This window comes from Rhodnius prolixus, unplaced genomic scaffold, assembly GCF_049639745.1.
Source record: "Rhodnius prolixus isolate KJV_2025 unplaced genomic scaffold, Rpr scaffold_14, whole genome shotgun sequence".
Lineage (NCBI taxonomy): Eukaryota > Metazoa > Arthropoda > Insecta > Hemiptera > Reduviidae > Rhodnius > Rhodnius prolixus.
Window position 1 is genome coordinate 7,198,421 of NW_027411594.1, and position 15,067 is coordinate 7,213,487.

The following is a 15,067-nucleotide window of genomic DNA, read 5'->3' on the forward strand; positions in this document are numbered from 1 at the left end:
TATGTATTACGATTTCAATAATCGCATTTCTACAAATTGCTTGCACGTTGCACCTAAACATCAAATTTAGTAATTTATAGGATATATTTTTATTTTATATCTGTTTTGCATATGTATACAGATTGTTAAATCATTTAGATTATTTCTGTTAAAATTCATGCTTTATGGAAAACAAGTTCAAAGAACCAATTAACTTAAACTGGTGGTTAGCTGTAGGTAGTTGATTAGATGGCGTTTTTAAACCAAAGGTACATAATACAATACTGATATTTTTAACAGAAGTTACTTAATTACAGCTTTTTTAACGCAAATATTAAATTTGTCTTAATAGATTATTATTTTCATTATTTGATAAATAAAAACCTAAAAATACTTACTCAAAATAGCCATAACTATATCATCCCTGAGAATTTCTATGGATCCTCTTGAAATGAAGTATAACGAAGTGAGCACATCACCCTTATGCACTAGTGTATCACCAGGAGGCGCATGGGTCGTCTTAAACTTCAATGACAAGGCTCTGAAATGTATTATATATTTTATTAAGGTATTTATTTTTAAATTTTATTGTAAAGCATTGTAATTATCATTTTATTTTTGTCTTGTTCTTTAGTATAAATCAAATTTTGGGAAGAGAGAATGTGTTCATTGTTGCGTCTCCGCTTTGCCAGTGATTCGTTGGTAATTTTTTTTTTTGTTTTCCAGAATCTGGAATGGGTGAAAATTGCTACGACTAATACAGTCTTTCTATTCTATAATCCAAATCACAAGCCGAATAACGTTTTAAAGAGTGGCCTGTATACATATGCGAGAGGAGCTGTCATTTTATGATAGATCCTCCCCTCTATATGTGGCATAAGCTACAGGCTCCTCCAAGAGAAGCTGAAGAAAGAGGAAGAAATCAGGATCAGAATGACCTCCCAGAAATGGGAGCCTTTGTTGAGGTAAAAAGAGCAAAAATAATAATGTGTCTTGAAACGTGATAGCTCCTACAGATTCTGGGTGAAATTTTGGAAGATTCCAATACACCACCTGAAGGACTGTTGGGTGATCTGTTGTTTAAAGAGGATTTGCATTCCAGGACAACAGCAATTCATTCGCAAGGATTCATCTATGTCAAACGATAATACAAGGATACCTGACACAGTTAGGGATGGCTGCTCACTGGCATGACTTATCTCCAGCAGGGTTACAAGGCATTTCTACGATTTCCTGACGGTAGCTTTACACGATCAAAGATAAAGTGATGAGTAATTACTTAAACCACTCAATTTAAAAAAAAAACTACTTAAAATACCGTGAAAAACAAACAATAGACAAACTTTTTCATTTTCTGTGACAATTCAGAGAAATCGGACTGTCATACTTTTGGAAGAATTTGTGCTAATGTGTTAGTTTTGTTTTTTTGTTTTTTTTTGGCGAGCAAATCTAACCTGAGACATCCTGGCGAGGCGCCATCAAAAGCTGTGCAACTTGTCAATAAGTTTCTGTTGAGATGTAGACAGATATCCGCTTGCAGGCACTCTGGAAATCCTTTTAAGACGCTGTTCATATCTATTCCATTAGTGTATGTCCATGCATGCTATACACATACACACACACTCACATTACACAACAATATTTTCATTAAACTAGTTTTTCTTTTACTTTTTCTTTAAAAAAACAAAAAAAAATAAATAAATAAAAATAAATATATCCAGTTTTTCCTACAAAACTACGCTTTTCTTCTAGACATTATTAATTACTTTTCTTTTTTTAAAGAAAATTAGCAAGCAAGAAATTATTCATTTTATTAGAATACAAAAGTATATTGAATTCAAATTATCTATTTAAAGTAAATATAAGTTTCACAATTTTGAAGGGAATATTTATTTTCTTGCTCTGATCCCACGTTAAGTTTTTTATATTTTTATTTTTTGCTGTTTCCTGTTTCCTACAAATTAGCAGGAAGCCTATTCCGTAGAGTCCCAGAAGTTCCTTGTGGTATCTTTTACTTGGAGAAACTCTTTTAATCTTGTGAGGTTACTTTGATTTAGAAGTCCGGTATTTAGAGAGTCATGGGCAAATGAATGAATTTCCCATTTTAAGAGTGTCGACCTTTAAACCATATAAGAGCCTTTGAGGCAATAATGTGCACCAGGTTATCAGGAGGCCTATGGTTTACTCTATGGCTATCCAGCCTCACTGGCAAAAGTAAATTTAGGCGAACTTTTCCTGCCATCTATTCTAACGACTAGCTGTACGTACATTCTTTGATGAATGCAGTTATCACGCATTTTAAAATGCACAAAAGGTTACAGGTTTCCGTGAAAACCATCCCAGGAGCTCTCTTTGGGCAAGTGATTAATTTCTAATATTACCAGATTTTATTTTTATTATGTTATCCTTGGTCTTTGTCTAAGGATCCCAGGATGCTGTTAAGGGTCCTGTCTATTTCAGTAAGAGATTACATTCCATTACATCTAGAAGCATGAAAATGTTCCAACTTTTCAGAAAGCCTGGGTACACACTTGAACAGACTTAATTGAATAAACCCTCTAGGTGGGTATGCCGTGGGTTTTCTAACTTGGAACAGAGTATTAGCAAACGCAATCTAGTTTTGCGGCAGATTTTTTTTTTTTTTAGATTTGCTCAAAATTTAGCCCTGATTCAGGATTCAGGATTCAGGGTGAAAATGATTCTGTCCTGGATTCTATAGGATTACTGGTTCTGGCAGATTGTAGATAATGAATTCCCTCTGTCGTTCCAGGGGTTTGAAAACAAAATTAGGAACCGTCAGTAACATTTGGAACTTGCACCCTCATCAATATGGACGGACTTGCTCAAGTTTTTTAAAGGTAAGAGGTTAGAGTCCTCTTTTGCATTACTTAATTAATTAAGTATACATTTTTTGTGGTATTACTTAATTGCAAAAATAAGTATAACTACTCACAAGACTTTCTCATTCCAGGTACTCGATGTTTTAACTTATAGATCATTTTAAACCCTAAATTTAAAATATAATTAATTTCCCCTCCCTAAAAATGCCTAAAATATCCCTGGATTTTTTTTTTAGAACATTCCAAACTATCGTTTAGTTTTTTAAATATTATTTTGGGAGAGCAAAAGGCATGTAAGATTACCACTTATTTTTTTTCTGTTATAAGCCATTCTAATATATTTCTAAAAACTGTTAATTCACAGTCAAAATATTGTCTAAAACTAGAAATAGATAATTTCAATTAAACTTTATATCGAACTGAACTAACATCAAAAGTACATAAATACTTTAATTACACATAAATACTTTTACATTCCCCAATTTATTTATTTAACGGGAATTTAAGGAATAAATAGTATTTATTTTTTTTTAATAACAAGGATTGTTAATTGAAAATTGGGTACAGTGGAAGTTTTATATTTTTATCCAGAAAAGGTTTGATACGTTTTGGGGGATAAAAAGGTTTTCTTGGTGATGATTTGGAGTTTCTTAGAGTTGCAGCATCCAATGAAAAAAACTTCTATAGGGGATTTTTTGGAGTGAATACGAGCCAATGAGTCCAACACATCCCAGTTATGCTGGGCTAAGATTCTTTTTTTTTTTTTTTACAGCCAAGAAAGAGTTAAGGGTGTGCCTTCTTTCGTAGACCCACTTCCCAGAGAAGAAACGGAAGCAGCTATAGAGCTGTTTTAGGAGGATAACTTCCTTCTGAAAATAAAAGGATCAGCCTAACTTATGTTGCCTCTAATGTTAATAAGCATTTTTGAAAGTGGCAGGTGTTGGTATAGTAGTTATGAATCTAGGATTTCTAAAGCAGCGGATATCCGGTGTAGCAAATAATATAATTAAAAAAAATAAAAAAAAATGAGGAATTCGTTAAATAACCAGCATATAAACATGAAGATGTCAGGATTTCTTGAGGAAAAGATGGGCAAAAATAAGACTGAAATTTGTAAATATTTCTCTACCCCCCCCAAGAGAGATCTAATTTCTCCACACAAACCTGATTTATTCAATCTCTAAAGATGGACGAAAGTCTCGAAGAGCAGGGGGCCAGCTGTATGGGGAAGAGATCAGTGATATCCAATCGTGAGTTTAAAAAACTGAAAATATTATAGGAGTTCAGAGCAAATAAATGTGTCCATTTTAATTAGGCGTTAAAACTCCTGATAAAGAAAGGCCTATCAATCCTCTTTAATGGGTTTAGAACCCTTCTTAAAGGCGGAAAAACCCTTTGAAAGTCTTTGCAGAATTGCAGTGCAGGACCCAATACTTGTCTTAGTCACTCTACAGGCTTAAAGAGGAGCTGAAAAAGGTGAGAATGTTGACACCTAAAGCCTGGCTATTTCCCAGATATTCTAGGACGAGGTATTCTATCTAAAAGCTTCTTAGCTTCTTACGATTCCCCAGGGCATTTGAACCAGTGGTGGAAATTTTCTAAAAGATTATACTCTGATCATTTAAGAGCGTTTAAAAGATTTTGGAAAACTTCCACTGGAGCCCCCCCCCCGCAACGTCCTGAATATATTCGTAGGTAAATATGTGTAAATATCTAGCCTCTAAAACAATCACCACCTACAATTTTACTTACCTTTACTAACAATCTAAATAATTATTTACATTAAAACAATTACGTAAAATAATCAATATTAAAAAATGAACTGGTAAAAATCGTTTTGTAAAACGAAGAGCAAAATATTTAATAAAAATATTTAGAACAAGTAAACTACTTCCTACAACCATAAATAATCAATTATTTATTTATTTATTATTTATTTATTTATTTTATTTTTTTAATTTGACAATTACAGATTTTGTCTACTTACTTGAAAATATTCTTCCAGTCGTTGCCTTAATGGATTTGGAATCTGATGAAAGCGTATAAATTCTCTAACTCTTAACATCTGGGTATGATACCTGGCCGTACCAGAATACAGTCTTTGAATGATGGCCGAAACGTTACCGAATATACTTGCATACATCAGAGCTGGAAAATGGAAAATGAATTAGCAATTTGTTTTTTTGGTAAATAGAGCAGGTAAGGAGTATCATCCTTTATTATTCAGGGAAGAATAATATGGTTTACGGTTTTGGGAAGTCCAGATTTTCCGAAATTAAGAAGTTGTAGAAGGTCTGAAAAGTTTTATTTGTGATAATTGTTGATTTTTTGTTTTTTTAATCGATTATTTATTGATTCTACATTTGGAGATGGGTTTCATTGTAACTGAAAGCTCAAATTTTGGTTAGATCTTGACAAGGGAACTTCGCCGGAAACTCTATACAATATTATCTGCATAGAGATGAAAACATCGATTACTTCATTGCCCAACGGCACACGTTTAGACAGGCCTGAGTAAGTAAGATGATATTGCAAAAATAACTGACTGCTGAATGAGAACATCCCATCTACAATACAACAGCATACATTAATAATCAACAATCAAGTAAAAAAAAAAATATATATATACACTTACATCCAACCAACATAACGCATATTGTGAATATTTTTTCAGCATCCGTATTTGGTGCTACATTTCCAAAGCCGACAGAAGTTAATGAGCTGAACGTGAAGTATAATGCTGTCACATATCTTGACTAAAAAAATAAAGCATCATATTAAAAAGTATTAATTAATGTTCCGTAAATTTGTGTTTTCGGTTTTTGGAAAAATACTCCATGAAAGACAATTTTAATCCCGTTAAATGCGCTATTATATTTTCTCGTATATCTTGAGGCAGACTAACGAGACTGTAGATACAGTCGACTCTCGATAAATCGAAATCCAAGGGACTACAAGAAAAATTCGAATTATCGAGACTTCGAATTATCAAGAAGGGGGAAAAAAAATCGAATTATTAAGAGTTTTTATTATGTATATATGTATGTAGATACGTACATTAAAAATACGTATGAGCTTACCTAAGTTTTAGACATATATAGCCTGAAGTAAAAAAGTAAAAATAATGAAAACGACAAAAAAGAACAAAAAATTACATATGTATTACCATTTCAATAAATAATAATATACATATGTACCTAATTAAAAAAAATGAAGAACAGTTATTTGTTTCAATGTGGCTTGACTTAGTCAAGTGACTTAGAATTGTAAAAAGCGTTGATGGTGGAATATTGAAAGTTTTGGCGATATCTTCTTTTTTTCGAACCACTTTCCACGGCCGCGATACTGTTTTCTTTGTGGGACACAGTAAGGGAGACGTAAGGAGGGAAACATTACGCAGGAAATGAACAATAAGCGGAAAATGAGAAGTAAACATTACTAGGGAAAATTCGAATTATAAAGAGGGGAAGGTGGCCTCGTTCGAATTATAGAGCCTTCTCTCCCCCTGTTGTTAAGAAAAGGATTTCGAGTTATCGAGCGCATCTAAATACACTGCATTTTTTCGATTTACCGAAGTTAGCAGCTGTAGAGTTCGAATTATCGAAAAATTCGAATTATCGAGAGTCGACTGTATTAACAATTTTACTGTATAATAATTAATTAAAATAATTTTTATGAATCATAGGAAAAAATGTATCTGATATTTTTATAATTTATATTTTTTATGCCCGCCATTATTGATTACTTTTCGCGTACCAACCAACCAGCAACTCGCGTACCACAGGTTGGGTAACGTTGGACTAGACCAGGGGCCGGCAACCCGCGGCTCTTTTATCCAAATTGTGTGGCTCTTCAGCCTGCCCCAAAATAAATTGTATATTTCAATTTTATTGAAATAAATGAAAATTTCATTTATTACAGTAAAGATATTTTCTCAAAAAGAATTTTAAATGTGATAGATTTGAAATTTAATTATTATATTAAAATACAGTACGTAATTAGACTGCCGCCATTTTCATTCAAATACAGATTTAGTTATTATTTATTCGTTTATTTACTTTGCAATATGTGAAAATAATTATATAAAATTATCAAAGTTGGGTGTTTTTCGTGCACTTTTTGACGATCAACCCTTTTACTACTGTCCTAGCGGACAGTTTTAAAACATTTAAATGTTATTGAATATCATAAAATAATAAATTGTTAATACAAATGATCTACAGAGTTTCTTACATTATCATCCTTGCGGCTCTTGGTAAGATTTATTTAAATTATTTAAGGAAAAATGGCTCTCTCTTAAAATAGGTTGCCGACCCCTGGGCTCTAACCAATAGACCCAAATTTGGAACGTCCCCTACCTCCGGACTACATAAAAATACAGGAATAAACATGCAAAATTAATAAGCACCTTGATAGATGGTCCTCCAGTATCGTTCACATAAAACTGATGCGTATCATTGGCTAATATATCTAACCAACCCACTTTGCTAGTCAGATGGGGTCTTTCTGCATTACCAATGGCATACCTGTAAATAAAAACGATATACACACATAAATTACCCTTAAAAAAACAACAAAAAACTGAATTTAACCAATCAGATTACCTACCATATACAAGCCAACCAATGAGCAATAAGGGCAAAAGTAGCCATCAATAAGAGTAGAACAGCAGCACCATACTCTGAGTATCTGTCAATTTTTCTAGCAACACGAACCAGTCTTAATAACCTTGCTGTTTTTAACAGTCCTATCAGTGTGGTAGTCTGAAAAAAACAGTTTCAAAGGAAAACAAAATTTAAAGAAAAAGAAAATAATATATTTTCTTAAAAATTATTTCAAAACACTTTATTGATAAGCGGATTACTGCAAATAAAATGAAGTTTCAAGAAATAAATATCGTTCATATCTAAATTTATTTACACTATTTAAATTTATTAAATAAATAATATCGAGTATCACCAATCTTATTTTAATAAAATAAAATTCCAATCATTGCTGCATCGCAACTAATAATTTTATTATTCTACTGATTGTATGCTAACCAAAATCAAATAAACTAAATTCAAAGAAAAAAAATCTAAAGCAAATAAACATTAAAAAAAAGAAAAGTTATTTACAAATAAAAGATTTCATTCTAAAAAATCATTTTTCAATGATTACAAATCAATCAAATTTTGTATTTCTTCTTTTTCTTATCTACAAGTAAAATTGGGAAGTATTGATTTTGTGGCAAATCATGTTAGATTCGCGATTATATTTATTGTCGATTGTTCACCGGTTATTACGAGGTGTGCAGCTACAGAAGAACTATGCATGTGCCAAATCCTAAAGACCTAACAGCTGTGCAGCGTAAAGCCTTCTCTTTCGAAACAGCAGCGTCTCACGTGTTTGTAGAGAAATCTGTCTGACCGAAAACCGTCGTTTTGTGTAAGAGGTGTTAAGTTTTAGTTTTGCCGAAAACATCGATACTACATACGTAGTAGAGCAACGAATTGTCTGTCGGTGAAATTTCACATCAAAACTTGGTTAAAACCGCTACTGAAACTTCATCTTTTATTAAAAAGAAGTTTATGGCGATGAATGTTGTATATCACGTGCGCAAGTTTTCTGAGTGGTTCAAGCGTTTCCAAGATGGCCGCCGAGAAGATGTCGGAGATGATGGCCGCCCGGGTAACGTCCTTCCACGTCCATAAAACGGATGAAAATATCGATTATAATTAATGAACATTACTACCGGTGAGGTGCTTGCTTAACTCCGTGTTAAGAGTAAGGAAAAAAAACTGGCATTGTCTGTCAAGGCGACGTTTCTAGCCAAGTACAACATCCTAGCCTTATTCGCCTTGACCTGGCCCCCCATGTGACTTTAGATCTATTCCCTAAAGTCAAATCTGCATTAAAAAGGAACACGATTTCAGTCCGCTGTGAAGCTGTGAAAGAAAAAGCGGCACGCGTCATGCAGGAGGAGCTTATAGAAAAAGACTTCCAGCAATGTTTCGAACAATGGTAAATTCGCATGGAGCGTTGCAGGGATAGGGGAGGGGTGTATATTGAAGGTGATAATAACTAAATAGGTATACATTTTGAAATAAAATGTTTTACAGCAATAGTCTCGTTATTTAATAGCCACACCTCGCACATGTTTTAAATCATACTATATAAAAAGAAAGACATACCTGGACTGGCTGTATATGAATGAACAGGTATGTTTTACTGTTACAATAACAATATATTTCTAGAATAAAAAAGTTGAATTAAGATTTCAACTTATTATCGATTTCGAAACTAAATTTTAGGCAGAAATTTCATTAGCTTTGCTCACAGGATTTTGCTTAAACTTTGAAAAACTATTTGTCCAGCTGACTATCCAGCTTTTAATTGAATAATTTTTTTTTTAATTCAGGAAAGTTGAGTTATACTGCGAATTTACAGGAAACAACTGTATCAAGCTTACTGTGTCCCTCACTGGAAAACAAACCCTACTGTTTTCCTGCTAGTTAGTTGGGATACCTAGTTTTAGAAAAATTAATTAACCGTGAGTGTACAAAAAAGAAAAAAAAAGAAAAATATTTATATTTTATAAAATTTCGCCCTTTGTATTCGTAAAACAAGTAAAAGGTAACATAAAGGATTAAGGCGACATAAAAAAAATAAATTATATTTTGCCTTCTAAACCATAAAAGGTAGCAGCCCTTTTGTCTCGCATAAGGGTTATTAAGTTTAATTTTCATACATTATTATTTTTTTTCCTAATGTGCAAAATATTAATTTAAATAATAATTTAAAAAAACAAACATCAAAAATACAAAAAGAAATAAAACAAAATAAAAATAAAACCAAGAAATAATACAATGGAATGAAAAAAATTAATGCCTAACAAATGAAAACTCGAAACTCATGATTACGTCATGATTTACGTCACGATTATTATTAATTATTTTATTTAATTTATTTATTTTTAAATAATTTAAGGCACGCCTACATATGGATGTTCATACGTGCTCAAAGCCCCGTTTTATCCGCAGTGCACTGGATGACCCACCCACCCGGACAATGTTCTTTCCTTTACAAGACGAACACTGTCCATTGCAAGAACAGTGAAGCTTTAAGAAAGTATTCTAGAGGAGAGAAAAACTAAGGGGTCACAGCCCAGGGCCGGATTTAGATGAAAAAAGGCCCCTAGGCCAGTGATGGCGAACCTATGACCCGCGCAAGCTTTTTCACTGACCCACACAATTGCTAGGCAACCACTTGTTTGTTTCAGCGGGTTGATTTAGATTTTCTAATTGTGTGCGATAATTTATATTCTATCTGTATTTTTTTTTTTCAATCACGCATTGACGCGAAAAGCAATTTAAATTGCTATCTATAACTTTTGGTTTGATCATTACAGTTCTAAAAAAGGCAAATGACGACAAATGCTTTTGTAGTATTTGAAATAGAGCAAAAAAGTGTTTACAAAATATAAAATGTTTAATATTTTCTTTGTTAAAAAAAATCGACAACCCGAAGCCAAATAACCATATTTAGATTTTTCTTCAGATAAAACACACTTTTGTTCAGGTTTTGTACAGTTATTTCTGTAAAAAAGAGACTTCCATAGCACTTGTTTCGTCCCGTTTTACCCCGTTAAGCCAACTGAATTTTAAAGATGTTTAGTTTTGAAAATATTCAGTTTAAAATTGTTTAAACTTAACTCTTGTGAAAATGGGGGCATTAGTGACCCAAGAGCTAGTACTAAAAAAAAAAAAAATGAACAAAATTTGACCCACGTCTCAAAAAAGGTTCGCCATCCCTGCCCTAGGCTATTCCACTTATGAGGCCCTTTCGCCTCCCATTTTTAAGTTTGTAAATTACTTGAGAGATAGAAAATTACATCACTACTGTGATGTATATCAATATGTTATGTTTTTTAGAATAGTGTAATTTTAATTTTGCTAACAATTTGAATGTAGGGGGCCCCCCCGATCTTGATCTTGAGGCCCTAGGCTGAAGCCTAGGAAAAATCCGGCCCTGGGGTCACAGCAGCTGGATTTGAATCTTGGTGATCTACGTGTTGGGGGATCCAGTACATATAGGGTTAACCAAATGCAGCTAAAATCTCTGCCCTTACTTTGAACACTGACGTTGCGAACTTGGACTATAACAGTTCATCTTTATGGTTACAAAATATTGGCTTTCAGTTCACCAAAAAAATATCCTGGCCAAATACAGCTGTAGAATGGCTAAACCGTCAGGTTGTGCTTAGAAATAAACCTAAATTCATATTGCCTCTTTTGAAAGCACTTGTTTTTTTGGCTGATAGCAGTCTCTGGTATTGTGATATCTAACGTCTTGCTTCTATCAATAGATTATACTACAAGTCCCTAAAACATGTGTTTACGAGGGTCGTTTGAAAAGTCCGTGCAAAGTCAGAGAGATAGCACTACTGGCGCGTATCGAGGTTATGTTTAGTTAGTAGCATCTCTTGGAAGAACACACACCAAGTTTCAGCCAGATCGGTCTATTTCTTTGTGTTTGGCATTCGTTTGAATCGAGGAAGTCGAGTGATTTTCAAAAAATGGACGAAAAAGAATTTCGTGTGTTGATTAAACACTATTTTATGAAAGGCAAAACGCCTCAGGAGACTAAAGAGAAGCTTGATAAACATTATGGTGACTCTGCACCTTCGATTAGAACAGTTTATAAGTGGTTTCAAAATTTTCGAAGTGGCCATATGGGCACAAGTGACGCTGAACGTTCTGGACGCCCTGATGAGGTTACTACTCCAGAAATCATTGATAAAATCCATGATATGGTGATGGATGACAGAAGAGTGAAGGTGCGTGAGATTGCTAGTGCTGTGGGCATCTCGAATGAACGGGTACATAATATTTTGCATCAACATTTGGACATGACAAAGCTATCCGCAAGATGGGTGCCGCGATTGCTCACGCTAGACCAAAAACGAAATCGTGTGAAGTGTTGCAAGGACGGTTTGCAGCTGTTCCAGAAGAATCCGCAGGACTTTAAGCGTCGTTTCGTCACTGTGGATGAAACATGGATACATCACTACACTCCTGAGACCAAAGAAAAATCTAAACAATGGGTTACCAAGGGGGAATCTGCGCCAAAAAAGGCGAAGACCGTTCCTTTGGCCTGAAAGATTATGGCGACTGTCTTTTGGGATTCGCAAGGAATAATCCTCATCGACTATCTGGAAAAGGGTAAAACTATTACAGGTGCATATTATTCATCGTTATTGGACCGTTTGAAAACCGAACTGCAAGTAAAACGCCCACGATTGGCCCACAAAAAAGTCATTTTCCATCACGACAACGCACCAGCTCACACCTCAGCAGTTGTGGTCGCAAAATTAATGGAAATAGGGTTCCAACTCGTTTCACATCCCCCCCTATTCTCCAGACTTGGCTTCCTCGGTCTACTATTTGTTCCTCAATATGAAGAAATCGCTGGCGGGAAAAAGATTTTATTCAAACGAGGAGGTGATTGCAGAAACGAATGGCTAGTTTTCAGACTTGGACAAATCCTATTATTCGGAAGGGATCAACAAACTAGAGCAGCGTTGGACGAAGTGTATAAGCCTAAAAGGAGACTATGTTGAAAAATAAAAAAGGTTTACCCCAAAAAATTAAGTAGTTTTTATTTTTGCACGGACTTTTCAAACGACCCTCGTACAAGTAACAAAACTTTCAAGTCCAAACATGAACGAATCACCAAATAATAATTTAAGGTGATACATAATTTGTCGATTTTGGGGGGGGTGCCCATTTTTAATCTTAGTATAATTTACTCTTTCTTTAAATTGATATTTTTTTTTTTTTTAATAAAAAAAAAGGGAATTTAGAGAAAGAAATTTCACGATATTTTATGTTACAGAGATATTTTAATTACAATTTAAGTAAATTTCGATGGTTAACAAAAAAATACAACAGAATATCTTAGTAGTGACGACCTTTAATCAAAATTGGTCCATACACAGGCTGACTCAATTTCAGTTAAAGAAAGATCCAATCAGTAAAAACAATTAAAAATTAAAGTTCGATTTCTAAATCTATATAAGTTCTTGCAATTCACAATTTTTATTTTTTTAATTTAAAAGAAAAAATAATTAAAATTTAAATTAAAAAGTATTGGTAATACTCTTAGTTGAAAAACAATAACATTTATTCATAGTTGAAGTAAGGATTAATTAATTTTTGTTAAACATTATTTTTAATAAAAATGGAATGAATAAACATTCCATATTCTGGATTTCATAATATTAATATAGAATGTACTTCACCAAATTCATTATCCTAGAATTTATGATTAAAACTATATAAAAAGAAATATATATTCCTAATTTTTGTATAAATAATAAATAGAAAATAATTATAAAAATAGATTCTAGAAAAATGTGTTTTCTTAATTTGTGATCAAACCACTTTTCATTATTGGCTGATAGGTTTTTTTTTGAAAAATAAAGTAATAAGTTAATTTTTTTTTCAAATAGAAAATTAAAAAAAAAAAAAAAAACAGATGGATGTGAAAGGGTGTGTTTTTATAATCATTGTGGTTGGTGGTGAAAGGTGGTGGATTTATTTTTAGTGGCTGAAATAATAAATTAAATAAAAAAAATAATAAATGATAAAGTAAAAAACAAAAAATTAATAAAGAAGAAGAAACAAAACAAAATCCAAGTCTAAAATTTTTTAGATTGCATCGTGCATGCATCAAAAACTTTTGTTTTTCGAATAATTTTTAAAAAAAAAAAAAATTCATTGAATTAAGTGATAATAAGAAAAATTTATTCACAAAGTGCACAAACTATTGCAGCAATAAAGCAGCACTAATTGTCAAGTCAAAACCATAATTACAATAATTATTGACAATACAAAAAAAAAAAAAAAAAATGTAATAAAAATAAGCAGCACAGCCTCAATCAATCAATCAATCTTATAAGGCAAATAAAATCTAATATTTGAATATTTATATGTCATGCTAATCACATAATTTTTTTTTTTTTTTTTTTTTAAGCAGCTGGAATCGAACCCATGACTTTCGCGTTGGAAACCAGATTCGCTAACCACTCAGCTAATCCGTTAAACTTCAGGACGACAATATTTTTGGTACTGTAATTATTGACGTATTTTATTCATTTAATTTTTTATTATTTGTAACCAAAGAAAGTAATTATAAAAACCAGATAACAGTATAGTATAGATAACAGTTCAGACATAAAAAAGGAGAAGAATTTAATACAATTTTTTATATTTAAGTGAATTATTAGGCATTGAATTTCATTTATATGTCTAAATTACAATTCAAGTACCATTAATGTCTTGCCGAATTTTGGTTATGGAGAAAAAAAAAATATTCACAAAATTTAAATAATTTCAGCTAGAAAAAGTTAAGGGAGTTCATTATTATTATTATTTTTTTTTTTTATGATTTAAGGCGCGTCAACATCTAAGGTTATTGGCGCCCGGAGCTTTTTCCAGTGCACTGCCGGCCTCCGGACAGTGTTCTCTCGTTACAGACAACACTGTCCATCACTGGGACAGTGGAGCTGTAAGAAGCTCCTAGGTAGAGAAAATCTAAGGGTCAGCAGCTGTATTCGAACCCGGGACCCGAGTTCATTATTATTATTATTATTATATATTTTTGTCTGTCGGTAGGGGGGGGAAAGGTTAATTGTGAACAAACAATGAATAAAAAATACATGAAACCTAAACATTTATTCCATTATTTTTATTGTTACAATTTATTGTGGGTTTATCTTTTTCTCTTTTTATCCCCAAGTTAACTCTGATCTATCCAATTGGATTGTTTAGTCGGAGGCGAAAAAATAAATTTTCTTTCACTTTATATGAAAATTATTTAATTACAATTTTTCCTTTTCAAAGTGTTACTAGTTTTTCCAATGCTTTTTTTAGTTTATTTTTATTTATTTATTGCTATTTTCCCTTTTGTTGATATTCGCCAACCATTTTAACAATTTATGTACAAAAGATAATTAATTCAATGTATTTTTCTTCTATGTATTTTTAGTCGGACTATACATTTTGTTTTTAAACATATGTTGAAAATATAATACAATGTCTAGTTTTCAGGTTGGTTGATCAATAAAAGATATTTATTTTTATTGATTTTTTTTTTTTAAAACATATTCTTTGTGGGTTCGGCAAAGAAGTGGTAATAAAAACATTTATTTTACTGGTGTTAGGAACTGGTGGTTAGAAATGATAAAAATATATCTTATAAGAGGT

General features: G+C 32.5%; 1 protein-coding gene and 1 long non-coding RNA gene across 21 annotated transcripts in view; one reads left to right on the forward strand and one right to left on the reverse strand.

The window, feature by feature from the left end:
* The window catches only part of LOC141451921 (uncharacterized), a 75,256-nt gene that overhangs the window by 58,027 nt on the left and 2,162 nt on the right, over positions 1-15,067 (forward strand). For 4 of the 15 annotated variants that reach the window (XR_012457183.1, XR_012457190.1, XR_012457195.1 and 1 more), the window contains 3 exons: positions 387-547; positions 706-2,837; positions 4,792-13,927. This is a non-coding gene — a long non-coding RNA (uncharacterized lncRNA). Of the gene's footprint in view, positions 1-121; positions 249-386; positions 548-705; positions 2,838-3,591; positions 4,070-4,791; positions 13,928-15,067 lie in introns of all 15 variants that reach the window. The other 11 variants (XR_012457194.1, XR_012457184.1, XR_012457192.1 and 8 more) reach the window with 11 other exon arrangements.
* The window catches only part of LOC141451914 (voltage-gated inwardly rectifying potassium channel KCNH6-like), a 522,696-nt gene that overhangs the window by 18,531 nt on the left and 489,098 nt on the right, over positions 1-15,067 (reverse strand). For all 6 annotated transcript variants that reach the window (XM_074123727.1, XM_074123721.1, XM_074123724.1 and 3 more), the window contains 6 exons: positions 7,428-7,582; positions 7,228-7,345; positions 5,455-5,575; positions 4,807-4,967; positions 1,434-1,582; positions 378-520 (listed from right to left, as the gene is read on the reverse strand). In XM_074123727.1, coding sequence (XP_073979828.1) covers positions 378-520; positions 1,434-1,582; positions 4,807-4,967; positions 5,455-5,575; positions 7,228-7,345; positions 7,428-7,582 — 847 coding nt within the window. The remainder of the gene's footprint in view (positions 1-377; positions 521-1,433; positions 1,583-4,806; positions 4,968-5,454; positions 5,576-7,227; positions 7,346-7,427; positions 7,583-15,067) is intronic.